Source organism: Cricetulus griseus, chromosome 7 (genome assembly GCF_003668045.3).
Source record: "Cricetulus griseus strain 17A/GY chromosome 7, alternate assembly CriGri-PICRH-1.0, whole genome shotgun sequence".
In the NCBI taxonomy this organism is placed as follows: Eukaryota; Metazoa; Chordata; class Mammalia; order Rodentia; family Cricetidae; genus Cricetulus; species Cricetulus griseus.
The window spans coordinates 13,026,865-13,048,025 of NC_048600.1; the positions used below are offsets into that span (position 1 = coordinate 13,026,865).

The 21,161-nt window shown below is 43.6% G+C and overlaps 2 protein-coding genes across 7 annotated transcripts in view; both read right to left on the reverse strand.

The window, feature by feature from the left end:
- Znf512 (zinc finger protein 512) overlaps window positions 1–2,765 on the reverse strand; it is a 37,052-nt gene extending 34,287 nt beyond the window's left edge. For 3 of the 6 annotated variants that reach the window (XM_027424436.2, XM_027424437.2, XM_027424438.2), the window contains exons 1-2: window positions 2,610–2,765; window positions 2,023–2,081 (exon numbers count right to left, since the gene is read on the reverse strand). In XM_027424436.2, the coding sequence (XP_027280237.1) occupies window positions 2,023–2,081; window positions 2,610–2,639 (89 nt within the window). In that variant the 5' untranslated portion in view covers window positions 2,640–2,765. Of the gene's footprint in view, window positions 1–703; window positions 841–2,022; window positions 2,082–2,609 lie in introns of those variants that run through there. The other 3 variants (XM_027424440.2, XM_027424441.2, XM_027424442.2) reach the window with 3 other exon arrangements.
- Window positions 2,758–8,264, reverse strand: CUNH2orf16 (chromosome unknown C2orf16 homolog). The gene is made up of 2 exons (XM_027424385.2): window positions 3,483–8,264; window positions 2,758–2,892 (listed from the first exon to the last, which is right to left on the reverse strand). Exons 1-2 carry the CDS (start codon window positions 8,262–8,264, stop codon window positions 2,758–2,760), a joined length of 4,917 nt encoding a protein of 1,638 aa, XP_027280186.2.
- Window positions 8,265–21,161: the final 12,897 nt, after the last annotated feature.

The following is a 21,161-nucleotide window of genomic DNA, read 5'->3' on the forward strand; positions in this document are numbered from 1 at the left end:
CAAACTTTGCCATCTCTCAGAAAGAAGATTAATACTGAGTATTCCTGGAGTTGGAGACATGGCTCAGTGCTTAAGAGTACTTGGTGTTCCTGCAGAGGACCTAGACGTGACTCCCAGCACCCACAAGGTGATTCACAATCATCCATAACTCCAGTTCCAGGAGATTCGATGGCCTCTTCTGACCTATGTCTGTGCACAGACACCCATGTGAGCAAAACAATAAACACACAAACAAATCTAAAGCATTTTTTAAGTACTCTCAATGAGTCAAATCCTGGTTAGGAGACAGGCAACCCGTTTGCCTTCATATTGTTTAACAATCTTCTCCAGGGAAGCCAATGTACACACTAAGAAACACTGTCTTTATCATAATTCCTGTGTGATTATGAATACACTCAGCTTGTGGAGGAAAGTAACATATTTCCAATTACTTTTCACAGAAGTTAACTCTCAAGTCTGTATTTTAGATCAACTCTTCAAATGAAGCCCAAATCCATTCCTCTTGTTCAAAATTCCCAGTTTGGTTTATGAATCCAAAATTCCAACTGTTGCCAAAGACAGAAACCTGTAGACAGGCTATGTTCCTCCCTCTCACCTCTCACCTCCAGCCATCAGATATATCTGTAATACAGTTACTATCATGAGCCATGTTTCATTTTCTTTCTTAGGTTATTGCAATTGTCTCGTACCAGTCTCTACTCACCTTTCAATTCATCTCTTCAAAAGTGACCTTTCCCTCCAGGGAAATTACAATTCCAACACCTCAGCATGCCATAATGCCCTCATGACCTGGCTCCTGCTAATTTCTCTAAAGGATGTCCCTATAATACTCTCCACCATCTTTCAAGCCAAAGATACAGAAATGGTATTAATTTCTTTTACGTGTTCAAATGCTGCTCTCTTGGGACCAGAGGGTTGCGCCTCCTAGCTAGCTAACTGCATTATTCTTTGATTTTCAAGCCTCTATCTATGAATGGCATATTCTGGAAATACTAAAATCACCACTCTGCTTCCCAAAAGCAGAGTGTTAAATTCCATTATAAAAATATTTACTAGCAGTGCATTTAGTAGCTCATGTTTGTAATTCCAGGGCAGAAGAATGCAAAAGTTCAAGTTCAGTCTGGGCTACATAGTCAATTCTGATCAGCCTAAGCCATAGAACGACACCCTGTCTCAATCAAAAAACAGTGTGTGGTGGCACAGGCATGTAATTCCAGCATTCAGGAGGCAGACACAGGAGGACTGCAAGTTATAAGCTAGCCTAGGCTTCATAGTGAGTTTCCAGATAGTGAGAACCTACCTTAAAAAATACATATTTCTTATTACACTGGACTGTGTTGCTATGCTTACCCCACCTCAAAAAATACATTTTTCCTATTGCACTTGTCTGTGTTGCTATGCTTACCTATCTCGTTCTGATTCCCAAGCCTGTATGCCCAACCTACCACACAGCTGGGACAGAGCCGACATTAAATAATGTTTTCTAAATGAATGTATTCACCAGGAAGGTCCAAGTTAATAGTAATCTTTTCTTTTGGATTAGCCATGGAAAAACTCAGCACATTCATTACACAAAATAATAATCAGTGTCACAACTAAGTAGCTTGAAAAATATAAAGGTTCCTTACAGCTATTTTTATTTTCCTCCCTAAGTTCATCAAATTAATTATAAGCACATATTTGATGGGGCGGGGGGGGGGGATGCAGGACTACCACTAGTTGAATCACATACTGTTTTTTATTATAATGTGCATTTTTATTGCAAGCTAGGTTTTCCTTCCCCGATCTAGGATTATACCTGCACTGTCCAATCCAGTAGCCATTAGCTACAGATGGCTACTGAAATTTAAGTCAATTAAAATGAAATAAAACTTATAATTCAGTTCTTCATTTGCACTAGCCACATCTCAAGTGCCCCCAATCCATACCCGGCTGGTGGCTATGATGCTCCACAGTGTACAGAACATCTTTATCAGCACTGTCTACACAATTTCAAAAATGTCCTCCGAAAACCTCACTTACTTCTTAGCTCCCACGATCCTGGTGCTCCTCTGCTGCTTAAAGGGTGTGGGTCCCGGGGTCTAGCAAATCACAAGCACACGGGTGAGTGCTAGGGACCTTTGCATTTCATCCACAAAGAGATGAGCCCCCCTCGTGCCCACATGTGAAGCTCTCGCGGGCAACTACTTCAATGGAACGAAGGTGACACTTTTTAGGAAGCGTGTGCCATCCTATTTTTCTACAATGTAAATGCGGGTTGACAATACCGGAGCTTTCATCTCTGCCCATTTTCAAAGCCCTATCCTAGATGGAGGCTCGAAAAGGGAGATGAAAAAAAAAAAAGATAAAGGAAACGGAAGACACTGGGGATGCTGAAGGAATAATAAACTAATTACAATCTGTCGAGGAACTGAGTCCGAGGATATGGGGGAACAGGCAAAAATAAAAATGGGAAAGAAAAGGGGGCAAGTGCATCTGATATAAAAGGGTGGGGCCTACGATGGGCTCTGATAAAACCAACTCTGAGTACGGGACAAAAGCAAGGGACCGCGTGTTCTCGGCTCGACAGTTCTATCTCTAAAGTATAATGGTCACACCAAGGAACTCACGGCGGTGACTGCACCGAGTCTGGAAGACATCACTCCCCCTCCACGCCTAACAATTTCACCCAAGGGCTCCGGCCAGACCAACGCCACTTCCGCTCTCCTCGCCTCTCCCGGATGTGGTCTCGGCGGCGACTAGCCCTGTTCTGAACATCTACTTCCGCCTAGCAGCTTCCGAGGGGGCTGCGGCGGGGAAAGCGTCACGTGACCACGCAGCTTCGGCTGCGGCTTCTTTTGAGATCCCGCCCCCACGGCGAGCAGGGACGAGGGAGGCGTCGGGGCGGGAGGGCTGGAGCAAGGGGGCGGAGTCTGAAGTCTTCAAGGGGTCCTCGGGAGCCCCAACCCGAGTTCCCACCCACCCCACAAGTGACCTTACTGCTGCGAATAGAGTTCAACCATTGCCCCTTTATTGATGTTAAATTACAGACCCTTTCTCACTCCCCTCCCTGATAGCTCTTCCGTTGCTGAGGGTGCAGGCAGTGGCTGAGCAGGAAGGGGCAGCTAGGTGAAGATTTGCAAGATGTTAACTGATAGGGGCAGATCTCTCCTTATCTATTAACTTCATGCCTCCAAACTTGTCCAGTTTCGGGGGCTTTGGGTGTAGTCCCCAGGAGACATACCTAAATAAGTCTTGAACTCTTTAGACAAGCTATATGTGATCCTCTCCTTGGAGGAACTGAGCTTGAGCCTCTCCCTGTGACGGTGACGGGGTCTGTCACTTTGACCGTGCTGGCGGGTCCTTTCTGAGTGATGATTGTTTCTGCTCTCAGAGGGACTGTAGTGAGTTCTCTCAGTATGACTGCGGTGGCGGCGTCTGTGTGGCCTGGACTTAGAGTGACTGTAGTAGACTCTTCCAGAAGAGATATGTCTTTTCCTAACAAAGGGACTGGAAGGGCTTCGCTCAGAGAGACTGCCATGGCTCCTTTCTGAAGGACTGCCCCGAGTCCTCTGGATGGGACTGAGCTGGCTCCTCTTTGAGGGACTGCGGCCTCTCTGAGAGGAGGGCCTGTGTTGGCTCCTCCCAGAAAGACTGAGTCTACCCTTTGGGGAGGGAGTGTGAACTCTTCTCTCCCGAGGACTTCGAGAGCTCCTCGCTGGCCTTCTCCCAGGAAGATTAGATCGGCTCCTCCCTGAGGGGCTTCGGCTCCTCCCTAAGGGACTTCGACCTTTCCTCTTAAAGAAATTGTGATGGCTCCTGTCCGAGAAACTTTGAGGGGTTCTTACAAAGGGACTACGATCCTTCCTCTGGGAGGGACTGCGATGACTCCTCTCAGAGAGACTTCTAAGGGTCCTGTCAGAGGGACTGCTGTGCTTTTTCTGAGAAGGACTGCAATGTCTTCTCTCAGAGACACTTCGATGATGAGTTTTCTCTGAGAGGCTGTGATAGGTCCTTTCAGAAGGCTTACTAGGTAGGGCCCTCTCCCGGAAGAAGCCATATTGTTCTTTCTTCTTTGAGTGTGTGTCTTTAAATTGACTCTGCAGGGTACTCGTCAAAAGGGAGTCAGGTGCAACACTCTCCTCAGCCAGAAATTTGGTCCCTACATTAGACTCCAGACCACAGATTTCAGCACTATAGTTCTTTGTTTTGCCGTTGACATTTTCAAGTATTCTTAAAGATTCTGTGATTGAAGAAGCTTGGACAATGGCATCTCTTTCAGAAACCATGGTCTTCTGCAATTGCGAAGGTTTGGGATGGGAAGAGCTTGCTTGTTTGGGCCGTTGAGCTTGTCTACATTGGTCATGAGTTTCCTGCAATCTGTCCTCTTGCTTAGGGGTCGAACCTGTTGACCTTGGCTTGACAACTGGTGTGCTGGCTCCTTTATCATCTTCTGTTAAGCAATAATCCTTGGCTTTTTGTTTGGAGTGCAGGTTTTTGCTTGACCACAAATGGTCTGATCTTGTCCTGTCCTCAGACTTCCGTCCAGTAATAGCCAACATTCTATGTGCTGTTTGGAATGCCTGCCTTAGGCCCTGAAAAAGCAGCTGGATGAACTTGGGCTGGGAGGATTTCTTAGATGGTCTCTTGGAAGAAGTAGTGCTTGTTGGAGAAGTTTCAATACTCTTGCTTCTTGATGGATCAGTCAGTGTTCCTGAAGGACTCTCTTCTAAGGTTCTACTGGTTTTGAAGAGCTTTCTGTTTTGTGTTTTAAGTCCCTGGGTGATTTTCTTCACTGGATATTTTAAGTCAGAGGTCTTTCTGAGGCTTGATGTAACCCACTTTTCGTCTTGGTTACTTTCAAAACCACTCTCTGATAAGGAGTGGACCTGACAGAATTCGTAGTATCCCGAGTCTTTGGCTTCTGTCTTTCCTACCACACCACGGCTGCCCCATTGTTTTTGTCTAACGTGAACCTGTACAGAAGTCGGGGACTGAGGAGATCTGGACTGGAAATCTCTTGTAGAAGTTGGACTCTTGGAAGCTGGAGTATAGACTTTAGCTTTCCTTCGTGATGGTGGTGCAGTACTCTTCCACGTATCTGCTCTGTTTCTTCCACGATACTTTGAGACTTGAGGTCTTTTCCCAGTTCGCAATCTAAAACCAAGATGCAATCGAATCTCACCGTGGCCTTCAGGGGTGCTCAAAAGGTGGATCTGTGGGTAGATGAGAAGATAGGGCCCAAAAGCCGACTGTAACTTATGACAGCAATTAAATCCTGAACACCGGCCACACTGCAAGCAGATTGGATATTTCAGGACAAGACCTGACGCTAGAGGTGGAGGGACATTGTGGGGTATTTGACTCCTTAAGAGTTTTGCTGCTATTTTTAGCTGTAGATCTTTTAGCAGGTGGAGCTGTTCTGAGATACCCGTCTTGGCCTGAGAAAGATAATTTGCCTTAAGGGAGTGGTGAGACTCAAAAGTCCTTGTCGGTGAACCGATCTGTGAGTTTTTACTCTGCTCCCTGGAAACAGGATCTTCCCTTTTGTAAAGTATCCCGAGAGGAGACTCTGACTTCGATAAGGCAGGAAACTGGGCTCCTGGACATGAGGCAGACACTTGCTGAGTGACTTCCTGAAATATGTCACTGAGTTTTGAGTTTGTTTTCTTTATTCCCAGTCTAGTACCAGAGTATTGCTGTATTATGGAAGATGTGGATCCACGTGTCCACATCTTTAAGGGCATTCTTTTCTCATTACCATGGCATAAAATATGTCTCTGAATATAGTTTTTGAACACTGAAGTCTGAGAAATTGTCCTTGGACCCCTCTCTACTAGGCTTTGGGAAAATTCCATCAGTTCAGCTGGAACCCCAAATAAATTCTGAATAGTTAGGCCAATATCCATAGTGGTTCCTTCTGTTAAAAACTGTGGAGAACAAAGCTTCCTTTCCATAGTGGTCCCCAGAACATTCCCCAGCATTAGCATATTGGAGAGATATTTTCTAGGCAGTCGCTGTCTACAGACATGACTTTCCCAGACATTCTGTTGTCTGCCCAGGAAAGAACGGATAGGGTTTCTTCGAGCTCCGAATCCTGCCTGAAACTCCGAGGGTAATAATCTCAGTGGATATGGAGAGTAGCTCTGGAGTGAATCCCCAAATTCCCCCATTTGCTTCTTTTCAACTCCTTCCTTAGATATGACATCCATTTCCCAGATCTTAGGATATAGGGTCCTTACAGTGTTCCCTGTCTTATCATGGGGAAGGACCAAAGGAAGAGCTGATGATCGTATCATAATAGTGTCTGTATAGGACTCTGGAGACTGCAAAATGCCAACACCAAAGTTCTTCATAGCCAAGGCTCTCGATACTTCTGGCATCCCAGAACCCTGAAGGGATGCTAATTCCGTTGTTTTGACAGAGCTTGAAATGAATGGGATTGAAGGGCTGTGTATAAGCCTGGAGAAGTAATTTTCTGCTTGCAATTTTTCTGATGTTATCATTTCTGGGTCTCTATTCTGCAACACACGTCCTTGAGTCAAATCCTCAATATCCATATCTTTTGGAGATTCTGTTTTGAACCCTAGAAATTTTTCAGCCTGAAGCCTTTGCTTTTGAGTTAATACTGGAGGTTCCTCAAGTGAAGATGTTTGCTGTAAGATTAATTCTGCAGAATTCCCTTGAATATTTGCCCTTGGAGTTAGTTCCATAGGTTTTACCATGTCTTGGAGATGTGGTCTTGGGAACAAGCTCAAACAATCTTTTACTTTAATGTTTGATCTTGTGGCAACTCCTATTGTTTCTATAGCCTGAGGACTTGGTCCTGGTGCCAGTTCTTCAGATTTTACAATCAGAAGCAGTGGTTTGGGGACCAATATAGTCTTTATAACTTGAAAGCCTAACGAGTCTATTGTTTCTAAAATTTGATGTGTTGGCTCTGCAATTAGTTTCTTAGATTCCACATTTTGTAACCAAAGTCTTGGAGAAAATTCTGAAAATATCACATCATGCAGTTTGGGAGTCGAATCAGCACATTTTGACACTAGAGAGGTAGGCTCCGGTATCATCACAGACTTTATAACTTGAAGTGGTGGTCCAGGGATCACTGTCACAGATTCAGAAACTTTGGGGAGAGCCTCTGATAGAGGACCATGAAGATGTGTCTTTGCAGATTCTGTCACTTGATCTGACTTTGGACTGATCGTTACAAAGTTCATAATTTTTTCCAGTGATTCTATTGGCGTTATGCTTGCATTTTCCATGTTTGCATACTGGGGCTTTGGTATTCTGCCTGCTTCCTCCCCTGACGGCCTTGGTGGACACACTACAGATTGTTCCCTTTGGGATCTTTTTTCAGAGCTCACCACCACAGGTCCTAAGTCTTGAGGACATGGCCTTGGAAATTTTTCTGCACATTCTGTCTCTCTATTTACTGGCTTTGAAGTCACTCTAAGAAATTCTTTCCCTTGTCTTGCCTCACAAATTTGCTTCATTATTTCAGCAACACGATTCTTGAACTCGAGGGTCATTCTATCAGAACCTGTGACTTGTTTTGTCTGTAACTCCTTGAAGTCTTTAAATTGAGGCAATGAACAAGAAAGCAACTCCAGAGTTTCTGGGATTGGGTAGCTTTTCGGTGGGGTCAGTTCTGAGGAGTTTGAATCTTGATCACTTGGTGTTGGAGTCACATCAACAAATGCTGGTACTGGAAGATCTAGCTGCTGAGGCACCCCTAATGAGTCTATTACTTTATCTGTTGGTTTGGGGGTCAACCTCATAGATTTCTTTATAGTTTCTGTGCTTTTATGTCCCAGCCCTTTTGTCATTTCTGAAGATCCCATATCTTGATGATTCACCAATTTAGGGACTTGGTGCCTTATCTTCCTGCTTATCTCTGTATACTCCACCATCTGGTGCCCTGGTCTATATATCACTTTAGGGGATTCTGTGATTTGATTACTTGTTTGGGGAATTTGGTTCCCAGATGTCACATTTTGAGGGAATGGCCTTGGTGATAACCACACAGAGTTTCCAGCTTGTGGCAGAGACACTGATGACAATGTCACATGTTTTACACTTTGCCACTTCGGCTCTGATGTAAATTCTGTAGATTTCATACATTGTTGTGATTCCGGAATCAAATTTGAAAATTTGACACTAGTCAGTGCTGGCCCTGCTAAGAACTTCCTGGTGGATTCTGGTGTTGATACCATTGGTTTCTTATCTAAAGGAATCTGTTGGCAATTCATACCTTGCTGTTGGGATCCTAGCCTTAGCGGCATAGATTTTGTATCTTGAAAACATGGTTTTGGTGCAAAGGAAGACTTAGCACATTGAGAACTGTGGCCTGGTGTGAACTCTGAAGATTTCACACTTTGAGACTGTGACCCTGGCTTCGACTGAACAGATTTAACGTTTTGAAAACAAGGGTCTGGTGAAAATTCCTTACTTCTCAAATCCTGAAGACTGAAGCCAGGGGTCAGTTTTACAGGATTTGTACAAAGCAGTGGCTGTTTGCTCATCTCTGAAGACATTCTATCTTCACTAAGTGATGTTGACAAAACTCCCACAGGTTTCACACCACTTGACTGAGGCCTCGAAGCAAACATGGGTTGTGAGGTTTGCTGCCCTAACCTAAGTTGATTCTTCAAAAATGGGATCTCTTGAAACTTTGTCCCTTCCACTAAGTTAGATGACTTCCCACCTTGAAATGGTGGTCCAAAGCTCAACAGAACAGATTTTTGACATTGAGATTCTGATGCAGGGGTCAACTCAAAGGACTTCATGTTTTCCAACTGTGACCCTGAACTAGGCGTCATTGAACTTGTGTGTTGAGATTTTAATCCTAGAGTCACTTCAGAAAAATTCACACATTGTACCTGTGGCCCAGGGTTGTATCCTACAGGTGCTACACCTGTAATATTTGACACTGGAGTTAATTCAGGCTTCAAATACTGGAAGTGTTGTCTTGGGTTAACTACGATAGGTATCTCTCTTTGAAGTCCTGTCCTTAGGTTCAACTCAGAAAACTTCATACCTTGAAGGTTTGGAGCGTGTAAATGTTGCCCACGATTGTATCCAATAGAATTTACAGGCTGAGATTCTTGTCTTGGAGTACGTGCAGAATTATTCGCATCTTGAAAATGTGTTTGGGTGTTACACCAAACAGTATTCACACACATAATTTGGGGTGCTGGAAATGTTGTACAGTAATTCGTACCTTGAAGAAGTGGCCCAAGATTATAACTATTAGAATGTTCACCCTGAAGGTTTTGCCCTGGAGTGCACACAGAAGAACACACACCTTGCAAATGAGATGCAGGGATGCACCCAGTAGAATCTACACACTGAATTTGTGGCCCTATAATTGGTGCCCATTGATTCACACCTTGCAAATGTGCTTTGGGATTGCACTCAGTGGAATTCACGCATGGAGGACTTGGCTCTGGGGTGTATACAGAAGAATTTACATCTTGCAAATTTGGCTCTTGGATGCAACCAGTAGAATCTACACATTGCAATTTTGGTTCTAAAATGCATTCAGAATTCATTCCATGCAAATGTGGTTCAGGGTTGCACAAAGGATTTAGACATTGAGGGCCTGGTTCTGGAATGCATGCAGAGGAATTCATATCTTGCAAATATGGCCCAGGTTTACACACACTGGAATTTACATATTGAGAATTTGCATTGGGAGTCCATGCAGAATTCACACCTTCCAATTGTGACCCAAAGCAAAGCACTTTAGATTTTATACCTTGAAGATCTGGACGGGGGTGCAACTCAGATGCTTCTACGTTTTGTGTTCTGGTGTTGGATGCGATAACATTTTCACAGTGAATCTGTGGCCCTGGACTCGGGCCACAGGATGCCCTACCTTGCAGTCTAGGCTCATGCTTGAATTTCAGAGATGACTCATCTAGCAGCTTGGTCTCAGGACACACCTCAGAAGGTTTTATCTCTTGCAACTGTGGCCCAGGTTTGAACTCTAAAGACTGCATACCTGTTCCCAGACCCAAGTCAGAGGACTTCACATCTTGCAACTGTTGCTCTGAATTGAATTCCATAGATTTCAGATCTTGAAGCTTTCTATATAATTCTGGTGACTTAATATGTTGCAAATGTGGCTCCTGACTGAACACTATTGGCTGTACACTTTGAAGCTGTTGCTTTTGACTTAACTTGTGAGGTTTCCCATCTTGCTTCTGGTTTCTGACATTGAGTTCAGAAGATCCTACACTATAAATTGTTGCGTCCAAGGCCTGCTCAGAGAATCCCACAAGGTGCGATTCTGCACCATGAGTGATCCCCATATTCTTCATTGTTTGGACATTTATGGGCTCAGCTTTCCCACCTTTCAACTCTGACCCAGGGTTGACGGCCTCAGGTTTCATACCTTGAAGATGTGATTCTGGTGTTAACATAGGTAATTTCCTGTTCTGTGATTGGGGGGATAACTCCAGCTGCAAAGGTTTCTTGTCAAGCCTCTTCCAGAAAGTCCACTTAGAAGACTTTACATCTTCCCACAGTAGCTGATCTACAAAGCCCACGGGTTTCTCTTTTTGAAGCCTGTCCTCTGAAATCACTTCAGAAGGCTTCATACCCTGTAAGCCTGGGCCAGAACTGACTTTCATCGATCTTCCATCTTGAAGCTTTGTCCCGAGAGTTGACTTAGAATAATTTTCATCTTGTAATTGTGGGCCTGAGTTTAACTTCACAGATTCCTCATTTGGGGGCTTTGACTCCACTGTCATATCTTGTATTTTTGGGCCTTGACTAAACTCTACAGGTCCCATATCTTGGAGCCTTTTCCCTTGATCCAACTCAGATGGCTTTTTATTTTGTGTCTGTGGTCCAGAATCGAAGTTCGTTGTTTTTATGCCTTGGGGTTTTATTTGTGGTACTACCCCAGAAGATTTTATACTTGGCACATGTCCCATAGAGTTCACATCTTGAAGTTTCACACTCATGATGAGCTCAGGGTATTTCAAATCTTGTAAAGGGGGACTTGAGTCCAGGTCTACAGATTTTGTGCCTAAAAACATCTTCCTCGGGGTGAATTCAGGCTTCTTACCTTGTAACTTTGAAGGAGGTTTGATTTCTGCTGATTTCATACCATGAACCCTCTTCTCTGTAATGACTTCAGATGTCATTTCTTGTAAGTGTGGTCCAGGAATGAAATCCACAGATTTGACATCTTGGACTTTTATACCCATGATTGTCCTTGAAGATTTCAGATCTTGTAACTGCGGGCCTGATTCACGGTCTTCCATTTCCGTTTCTTGAGGTTTTGTCCTTAGAATTGAATTGGGTTTTATACCTTGCCACTGTGGCCCAAGTTTACAGTCTAGCTTGACACTTGGAATTTTGGTTCTCATAGCTAACTCAGTAAATAGTTTACCTTTCAACTGTAAACTGGGACTTGACTTAGTACATTTTACATTTTGGGACTCTGTTTCAGGTGTCAAGTCAGAACATTTTGCACTTTGCCACTGGGGCCCAGAATTGACCTCAGACTTCATACCTCGAGGCTTTGTCTGAAATGCCAACTCAGAGGATTTTGCACTTTTCAACTCTAGATCGTTTTGTGAGTATGGCCCTTGGCTTAATACCCCAAATTTCACAGCTGAGGACTGTGACTCTTGTTTAAACACTAAAGATGTCACAACTCGAGGTTGTGTTCCTGGGGGTGGCCCTAAGAGTTTCACTTCTTGTGGCTGTATTCCAGGGTTCACTCCAGGAGAGCTCGTGTCTTCTAAGTGAAATCTGGGTTTGAATGTCGGTTTTGTATTACTTACCTTTGGCTTTAATTTTGGGTCACATGCTTTCATACTTTTAAACTGTATCTCAGATTTGGAATCAATGGTTTTGAACCTTTGAGGCTGATGTGCCTGGGTTGACCCTGAAGGTTGTTTACCTTGAAACTTTGGCCTTGTAGTCAACTCATCAGATGTCTTAGAATCTCTTAGTTGTACCAAGGGTTTTAACTCTTTAACTGTGACATCTTGAGATTGTAACCCTTTAAGATTCAGCATAGATTTCTTAACTTGACAGTCAGACACTGGAATCCACTGAACAGATTTTGTATTTTCAAGCTGTGGTCTGTGGTGTGATGCCACACTTTTTACACATTGAGACTGTAGCTCTGAGGCTGAAGCAACATTTTCCCCTTTTTGTAGCTGTGGTTCTGCGGACACCTCAGGGGTTTTTATATACTGTACTTGTGGCCCAAGGTTAAAATCCACAGATTTTTTTCCTTGAATTTTTGGCCCTAGAGTCATTTCAAGTGGCTTCACACTTCCCAACTGTATGGATGGTTTTCGTTCTGTAGGTTTGACACCTTGAGATGGTGACCCACAATTTAATCCTAAAAACTTCACACCGTGGAACTCAGGTCCTGGTAGCCACTGAACGGATCTTAGACGTCCAACCTGGGGATCTCTGTTTAGCTCCACAGTTTTAAGACCTTGAAGCTGTGGCTCTGAAGTGGATGCAAAGTTTTCCCCTTTTTGTAGCTGTGGTTCTGGGGACGACTCAGGGGTTTTTATATACTGTACTTGTGGCCCAAGGTTAAAATCCACAGATTTTTTTCCTTGAAGTTTTGGCCTTGGAGTCATCTCTGATGGCTTCACACCTCCCAACTGTATGGATGGTTTCCGTTCTGCAGATTTGACACCTTGAGATGGTGACCCACAAGTTAATCCTAAAAACTTCACTCTGTGGAACTCAGGTCCTTGTAGCCGCCGAATAGATCTTACACTTTCAACCTGTGGCTCTTTGTTTAGTTGCGTAGTTTTGATCCCTTGAGGCTGTGGCTCTGAAGTTAAGTTACAGGTTTTGGTTTTCTGAAGCCCTAGTACTGTTAATGGAGAGGTTTTTACTAGCTGTGACTGGGGATCAGGATGAAACCCCACAGATTTTTCTCCTTGAATTTTTGACCTGACAGTCAAATCAGATGACCTCACCCCTCTCCATTGTGTAGACGGCTTCAATTCTGTAGGTTTGGCACTTTGAGAACGGAACCTTAAATTTGACCCTATATATTTCCCATTTTGAAACTCAGATATTGGTATCCATTGAACAGATTTTGTACTTCCCGTCTGTGACTCTGTTTTTAGTGCCATGGTTTTCACATCTTGAAGCAGTGACTCTGAGGTTGGCTCCAAGGCTTTCACTTGCTGCATCTGTGACTCGTATTGGAACACTTTAGCTTTTACATTATGAACAACTGGTTCAGGAGCCAATTCAAATGAGGGTGTATCTTTAAATGGTACCTTCGAGTTGATCTCTATGGGTTTTATGTCTGCAGGTTTGGGTTCTTGATCTGACTCCATGGACAACACATCTTCTGACTCAAACTGTTTTTTCAGATGGTCGAAAACCCCAACTTTCCACTCCGATGAGTTCACAGTTATCCTGTCATCCTGTCCAGGCTCAATAGTTAAATCCATGGGTGCCATCCCTTGACTCTGTTGTGTTGAGACTAAATCCACAAATTGGATCTCTTGTGTTTTGGGCATATTCACAGGTTTTAGACTTTGTGGCTTCAAACATGAGATGATCACACGTTTCTTATCTTGAGTTTGTGGCTGTGAAGTCGGTTCTTTGGGTTTTATACCTTGTAGTTGAGACCCTTGCAACAACTCCATAGAATTATCTTGAAACAGCATCCCTGGTACAAAAGTCACAGGACTCTCCCCTTGCTTCTTTGGTTCAAGTCTCAAACCCATGGCATTTACATCTTGAACCCATGTATCTTGGGCCAACCCCACAGTTTTCAAATCTTGAATTCTTGAACCTGGAATCAGCTTCACAGATTTTATACCATCTGGCTGGGAACTACTTGGGGATACCACTGAAGATTTTATCCTCTCTAGACATTGTCCTAGAGTTAAGACCCCAGATTTCCTATCTTCTAACTGTGGTCTTGAAGGTAGTAACTCAGATTTTAAACCTTTCAAGTTGGAGCCTGGAGGCAGCTCCTCAAGTTCCTTATGTCCTGCTTGTATCCCTGGGGTTGACAGCATAGATTTGACTTTTCCCAGCTCTGACTTTGACCTTAACTCCTTGGATTTCATATCTCCCAAATGTGGCCCTGGAATTAACTCCTCTTGCTTTGAGGCTGTGGTCTTTTCCACAGATTTTATATATTCCAAATTCTGTTTGTGGATTAATTCATAAGATTCTATACCTTGTGCCTGTGGTCTTCTGATCAATTCAGAATGATCTACACTCGCTAAGTGTATCCCAAGACTCGAAGTCACTGATTCTGCATTTGGTATCTGTGGATCAGATGCTAGTTTATAAGACATTTCCTTTTCAAAGCTTGATACTTGATTCCCTCTGACATATTTTGTATCATGAAACAGTGAGTCTTGTACTATTAACTCTGGCCTCATCCCTTGCCTCTCTGGCTGTGTAATCATCTCAAAAATTTTTACACACTCTAGCTGTGGCCCCAAGTTTAACTCTGAAGTCTTCACACCTTGAGGTTGAGTCCCTGGCATTGCATCAAAAAATTTGACATCTTGCAGCCATGGCCCTGAATTAAAACTTGCCTGCCTTGTATCTTGTGACCCTGGAGTCATCTTTGCTAAGTTGGGATCATGTATGCCTACCTCTGGAGTCATAGAACTGGTACCATGAATCAGTGATCCTGGAGTTTGCTCCCCAAATTTGACTTCTTGAAGTTTTGGCCCAGAAGCCAACTCGGAAAATTTGGCATCTTGTTGCCATAGTCCTGGGTTTACTTCCTGGGGGATCACGCTTGGATATTGTGGTTCAGAGGTTGGTCGAAACTCTGGTGCTTCCATAGGCAAAGCAAGCTTCATATCTTCAAGCCGTGACTCTTGGCTTAATGGTGAAAATGATTCTGGCACAAATGCCTGACACGTCCTATCTTGAAGCTCAATAGTTGGTACGAACTGTACATGTTTGAAACCTTGGTGCTTGGTCTCGGGGATCTGATCAGAGAATCTCACATTTTGCAAGCATGGTCCTACGTTTACTTCCACAGACTTCGTACGCCGTGATTGTGGTTGTGTTTCTGGAACCTTTGGCCTCAGGATAAAATCTGATGATTTGATTTCTGGCACTGGGGAACAGGATATTGCTTCATCAGATTTCACACCATAATGTGGGGGGGCTGAGATGAAATTAACTGGGTTTTCCCCTTGAAGAAGTAACCCTTGGTAGAAGTTCGGAAATCTGACACTTTGCAATTGTGGCCCCGGAATCAATCCAGATTTGACACTTAGCTTCTGTGGGCCTAGATTTAAATCCACAGATTTCACTATTGGGGGCTGTGTCCCCTCAATCAGTTCCTTTGGTGATAAACTTTGGAGTCCTGGCTCCAGTTTTGTCTTTTCAGGGTCTACCATTCCTATAGATGACTGTTGTATTACATTTACAGATTTCTCATTTTGCAACTGTGATTCTGTATCCCTTTGCCTAGACTCTATTTGGTGGAGCTGTGGCCCTGGGATCACATCTTTCATATGTGGTTTGGGTCCTGTAGGTAGCTCTGTAGGTTCTACAACTAGTACAGATGGTTCAGTGATTACTTCTGCAGATTTCAAATCTGCCAAGGAATCTGATTTCTCACCTTGCAGTCCTGGCTCTAGACTCAACTCCAGAGATACCATTTCTGTAAATGGTTTTATGATGGTCCCCTGGGTATCATCAACTTTAGGCAATGTCAATCTGATAGTCTTGGTGTCTTCATATTCTGATCTCAGAGTTATTTCCGATGGGTTAGTAACTTCTGAACATGGTTCCAGAGTCACATGAACAAATTTCACATCTGGGGCCTGTGGCTCAGATTTTGAGTTCAGATTTTGCACTTCTGATTCTGGTAGCAAGTCCAAAGTACCTTTAATTATATTTTGTGATTCTAGAGTATCTTCCCTCTTTTTTACAACTTGGGTCCTAGTTTCAAGAATATCTTGGAGTGGTGGTGAGCTCATCTCCATAGATTCCGAGGTTTGGCTCAATGGTGCCAGAGTCATCTCTAATGATAATTGTGTCAAATCAACAGATTCTTCCACCTGACAACAAGTATCAAATGTGGCTCTGGCTCCTGAGGCTTGATGCTGCAGGGCCAGTACTTCAGGTTCTGGAAAACGATAGCTTGGGTCAGGGCTCACTTCTAAAGATTTAACTTCATAAAGATGTGTTCTTGGGATCAATTCATCAACTTTCCCACTTTCCACCAGTGCCCCAGGAATTAAACTCCTACCTTCTACCATTGGAGTCTTTGTGTCTTCAAGCAATGGCACATGGGCTATATTATCATAACTGGTGTTTTGTAAACATGGTTTAGGGGCCAAGTTCACAGATTTGGTATCTTCAGGTGATGGTCCTGGAGTCAACTCCACCATTTTTATATCTCCTGGTAACTCCTGTGGTAGGGCTGAATGAACGTCTTCCATACTTTCAGACTGTGAACCTGGAGTTGAATGTATTGGTATACTACTTTGTGACTGTGGATCTGGGGCCAACCCAGAAGACTGTATGTTTTGGAGTTGTGGTCCAACTGTGAGTTGGCCAGATTTCACATCTTGAAGCTGAGATGGGGGCAGCGATGGCACAGATTTCTCACTTTGCAATGGTGGCATGGGGGTTAATTCCTCAGATTGCATATTCTGCTGATGCAGTTCTGGGACCAAATCTGCAGATTCCACTGTTGAGGTCTGTGGTCCATATTTTACTTTTTCTGGGACTAAATCTGCAGTTATGTCCACAGATTTCATACTTTGCAATCTTGGGTCTGGGATTAGGTGCTTGGTTTTTACATTCTGTAATTCTAGGGTTAAGTTCATTGAATCCATAACTTTAGTCTGTGGGATTGTGTTTCCCCCCAAATATTCCATTTCCTGAAGTAGTGGTACAATTGGCACTACTTCAGCTTCTGTAATTCCATGTTTTTGGCTCCTTCCTATCGGTGCTGTGCCTTGATCTGGTGGTGCTGGGATTGTCCTCATGGACTCCATTACTTGATGATGTGACTGAATAACCTCTATAGGACCCTTCACTTGTGGCCAGGTATCAGAGGTCAACCCCATAGGTTCTGTCATTATGTGATTTTGCCTTGGGTTCATCTCTGAATAGTTTAAGTCTTGGTGCCATGGGGTGAACTTCAAAGGGTCCATGACCCGATGAGACAGTCCTGGAATCAGTGACACATACTCTGTGCCTTGATGCTGAGCAGTCATCCCCATGGAGTCTCCAACTTGAACCTGTAACCCAGAAGGCAATTCCAGAGATTCTTTGACTTGAGCTACTGGCTGTGAAATCAAAGCAGGGGGCTCTACAATGTGTAATGGTGTGATCATCCCAGTGGGCAACACCTGTACTATCGGGGTCACTTTTAAAGCATGTAGGGATTGACCTGATGGTAGTAGAATCACTCCCGATGGTTTCAGGACTTTGGATGGTAGCTGTGAAGGTACATGTCTAGATTCTACAGCTCCTACTGGCACAGTATTAGTCACAACATCTGGTTGAGCTGACGCTGGAGTCAAATTTTCAACTTGAGGCTGTGAGCCTTGGATCAAAGCCCTAGATTCTGTAATGTGTGGCTGTCCTGGTGGAATTAACTGCACCAAATTCATGGTTTGTTGTGCAGTTGAGTGAATTGTCATTGTATTTTGATGTATTGGGCTGGGAGTAATCCCAATGTGTTTTGTGACTTGATTCTGTGACCCCAACGTCATGTTCAATGTTTCCATGACTGTATGCTGTGGTCCTAGGCTTATATTTCTTGGTCCAATGGCTTGTTGGTTATGTGATGTATCCATCTTTACTGATTTCATGACTTGGTGTTGTGGCTTTGGGGCTATTTCTACTGATTCTACATGTGTACTTAATTCATTAATCATCCCCATGGAATCCATGACTTGAAACAATGCTACAGGAGTTACCTTCGTGTTATCTGTGACTTGATTCTGTCTTGAGACCATACTCTTTGATTCCATAGTTTGATGCTGAGGACGTGTTCCTTTTATTGATTCGATTACTTGATCTGATGGCTGAGGAGTTATACTCACGGTTTTTGCTTGATTTGGTGGCTGTGGGGAAAACCCCACAGAGTCCATCACCTCTAAGTGTGATTCTGGGATTATTCCCATTGAGTCCATAACCTGAAGCAATGCCAATGGAGTAACCTTTATGCTGTCTGTGACTGAACATGGTACCTTGGGTGTCAGCTCCACATTAGTTACTTGTGCCTTATGTGACTGTATCCTTTTTTCTGGCAGACCTATAACCCTCTGTTCTATACTCAACTCTAACACATGCTTTGGATCCCTTTTCAGTAAAGCAGTTTCTTCCTGAATTATGTTAACTCCTAAATTTCTCGGAGATGGAGTGCCCATTGATATCACTAAAGGATTATATCTAAGGACTTGTCGGTCGCCCTCAGATTGTAACTGCTTGTTTGAGGTAAATGAATGTGACATTTTTGCTTCTGTCCTACTTAGTTCAGAATTCATCCCAATGTTCACATGAAGATGAAATGATGGAACATCTAGAGATCTGTTGGTATTTTGCTCAGCATGCTGAGGAATGAGTGTAGGTAACTGAGTTTGGGGGAGCTCTTGTTCAGGAACTCCTTGTACATCCATCAAATGATTGAGTATTTCCCAGGATTTCTTCACAGGCAGAGGTACCACTTGTTCCCGCAAAGTAGAAACCTTCTGAGACATATGTCCTTCCAGTTCTCCTCTGACTAAAGGAGAGATCTGGAGTGGAGCCCATACTAGGGGTCCCGGATTCTCATTCAAAACAGAATTTAACCCACGATCTGATAGCAAACGATTCTTTCTCTTGTCTTTCCTTTTCTCTTGGTTGCAAGAATCTAGGGATTCTAGAATAGAGTTAATAAAAGAGCTTTGAGCTTGTAAGGGAGGAAGCACTGCCAAATTCGGAAGATCTGATTCAGGATCTGTCAGCTGAAAGGCAGGCAGGGATGTGCTGCGGCTCTTGGGCATAGCTGGTTCCTTCTGGGAGGAAGCTGCTCCTCCAGAAAAGTCTGGAAGGTAAGACAGGCTTGAGCTGTTGTCAGATGATCCAGAGGACTCGATGTGGTCAGTAGAATGTTTTCCCTTTTTACAGTAACAGCAAGGTGGGACAACCTCCTGAACTACAATGTCTGAGACAGAGGAACAAGACACATCTCGGGATTCTAGTAAACTCAGTTCCATAAGTGTTGACCTGAGAAACAAAGAGAAATGTTTTCATCTTCTTTGGAATCAGTAGGGGGTAAATTAGGAAGAAGAAAGAGAGTGGTCATTTCAAATCTAAAATATTTTTGGTTTAAGGGAGAGGTGAGGGAAAAGAGAGAGTACATTCACAAACATCAATTATTTATGAAAGAATTCCTCCACCCAGAGCAAAGTTCATGAGTCAGTAAACTACATGCTATATAGAGAAGCTGAGTTCCATCCCTAGAACTCACATAAAAATAGAAGGACATAGTGCCCCAATTCGGGAGAAGCAGAAACAAGTGGATCCCTGAGGCTCACTGACAGTCAACGCTAATTTGTGAGTCCCAGTGAGTGACTATCTCAAAAAACAAGGTAGATTGATCCCCAGGAATGACACCCTAATTTACACACACACACACACACACTCACACACCACAGCACACACACACACACACACAACACACACACACACACACACACACACACACACACACACACACACACATCTGTGCTTACCATTAAGCCAGATGACCTGAGTTTGATCCCTAAGACCCATGTTGGAAGGAGAGAACTGACTCCTGTGATTTGTCCTCTGACTACCACATACATGATATGGCACACATGTGCACACATGCACAAAAATACAAATAAATAAATAAATGTAATATATACTGTGGGGCCTAGAGAGATGGCTTAGCAGTTAAAAGCAATGACTGTTCTTCCAGAGTACCCAAGTTTGATTCCCAAGAATCACATGGTATTCCACAAACAACTGTAACTCCAGTACCAGGGGGTCATATACCCTCTTCTGGCCTCTGTGGGCACCAGGCATGCGTGTGGCATACAAATATACATGCAGGCAAAATATCCGTACACATCAAATATAAAATAAATAAATCTCAAAAGAGTTCTCCACTGTTCAAACTTTCTTCTTTTACCTTCCTCCTTTACTTTTCTACCTTCCTTCCACCCTCCCTCCTTCCCTCCCTTTCTCTCCCCTCTCCCCTCCCCCTTCCTCTACCCAGAAACTGTTTCCTGACCTTGCATTTTCCAGATGTTGGAAGATCTGTCGAAGACTCCTGTCTATTGACCAGAATACATATTCCTGGGTCCAGCCCGCAGGAAGTTCTGAAATACTGGACACAACAGAGTATGTCAGTGGAACTGAAGTGACATTAAGGTACCAGTAAGCCAGCCAATGAGAATAGAAAGTTAATTCAGGAAGGAGGCAATTGCTATCACAGCAAACGGAGGAAAAGTGCCAGCTTTTTACTTATAGCATTTACAATTAAGATGGTGTCACAGATAGATTTCTATTGTTGTGATGAAACATGATGACCATAAACAACTTGGGGGGAAAGGGTTTGTTTTTAACTTATAATTCTCAGGTCATACTCCATTGCTAAGTCAGGGTAGGAACTCGGAGCAAGATGGATCCAGGAAGCAGGAGCTGATGCAGAAGCTATGGAGGAACCCTGCTTACTGGCTTGCTCACCCTGTCTTCTTGTACCATCTGAGACCACCTGTCTCATGGGTGGCATCACCCACAGAGAACTAGACCATCCTACATCAGTCATCAGTTAAGAAAATGCAGGCATGGTGGTGCATGCCTTTCATCCCAGCACTTAGGAGGCAGAGGCAGGTGGATCTCTGAGTTCAAGGCCAGCCTGGTCTACAGAGTGAGTTCCAGGACAGCCAGGCTACACAAGAAACTGTCTCAAAAAAGAAACAAAAGAAAAAAACACCACAGACTTGCCCACGACAATATGGAGGGGGCAATTCAGGCTCCCTCTTCCAAAATGATGCCAGCTTGTATCAAGTTGACGTGAAACTAGTCAGCACGGTATTTGTCATTGGACAGTCTGAAGACAGACTCTACTTACCATGTCAGATCGGCTTTAATGATATTCATCCTGGCCTCTTCTAACTGTGAAACTGTAACAGGAGTAAAGAGACTGTTAACATAGTGACTTC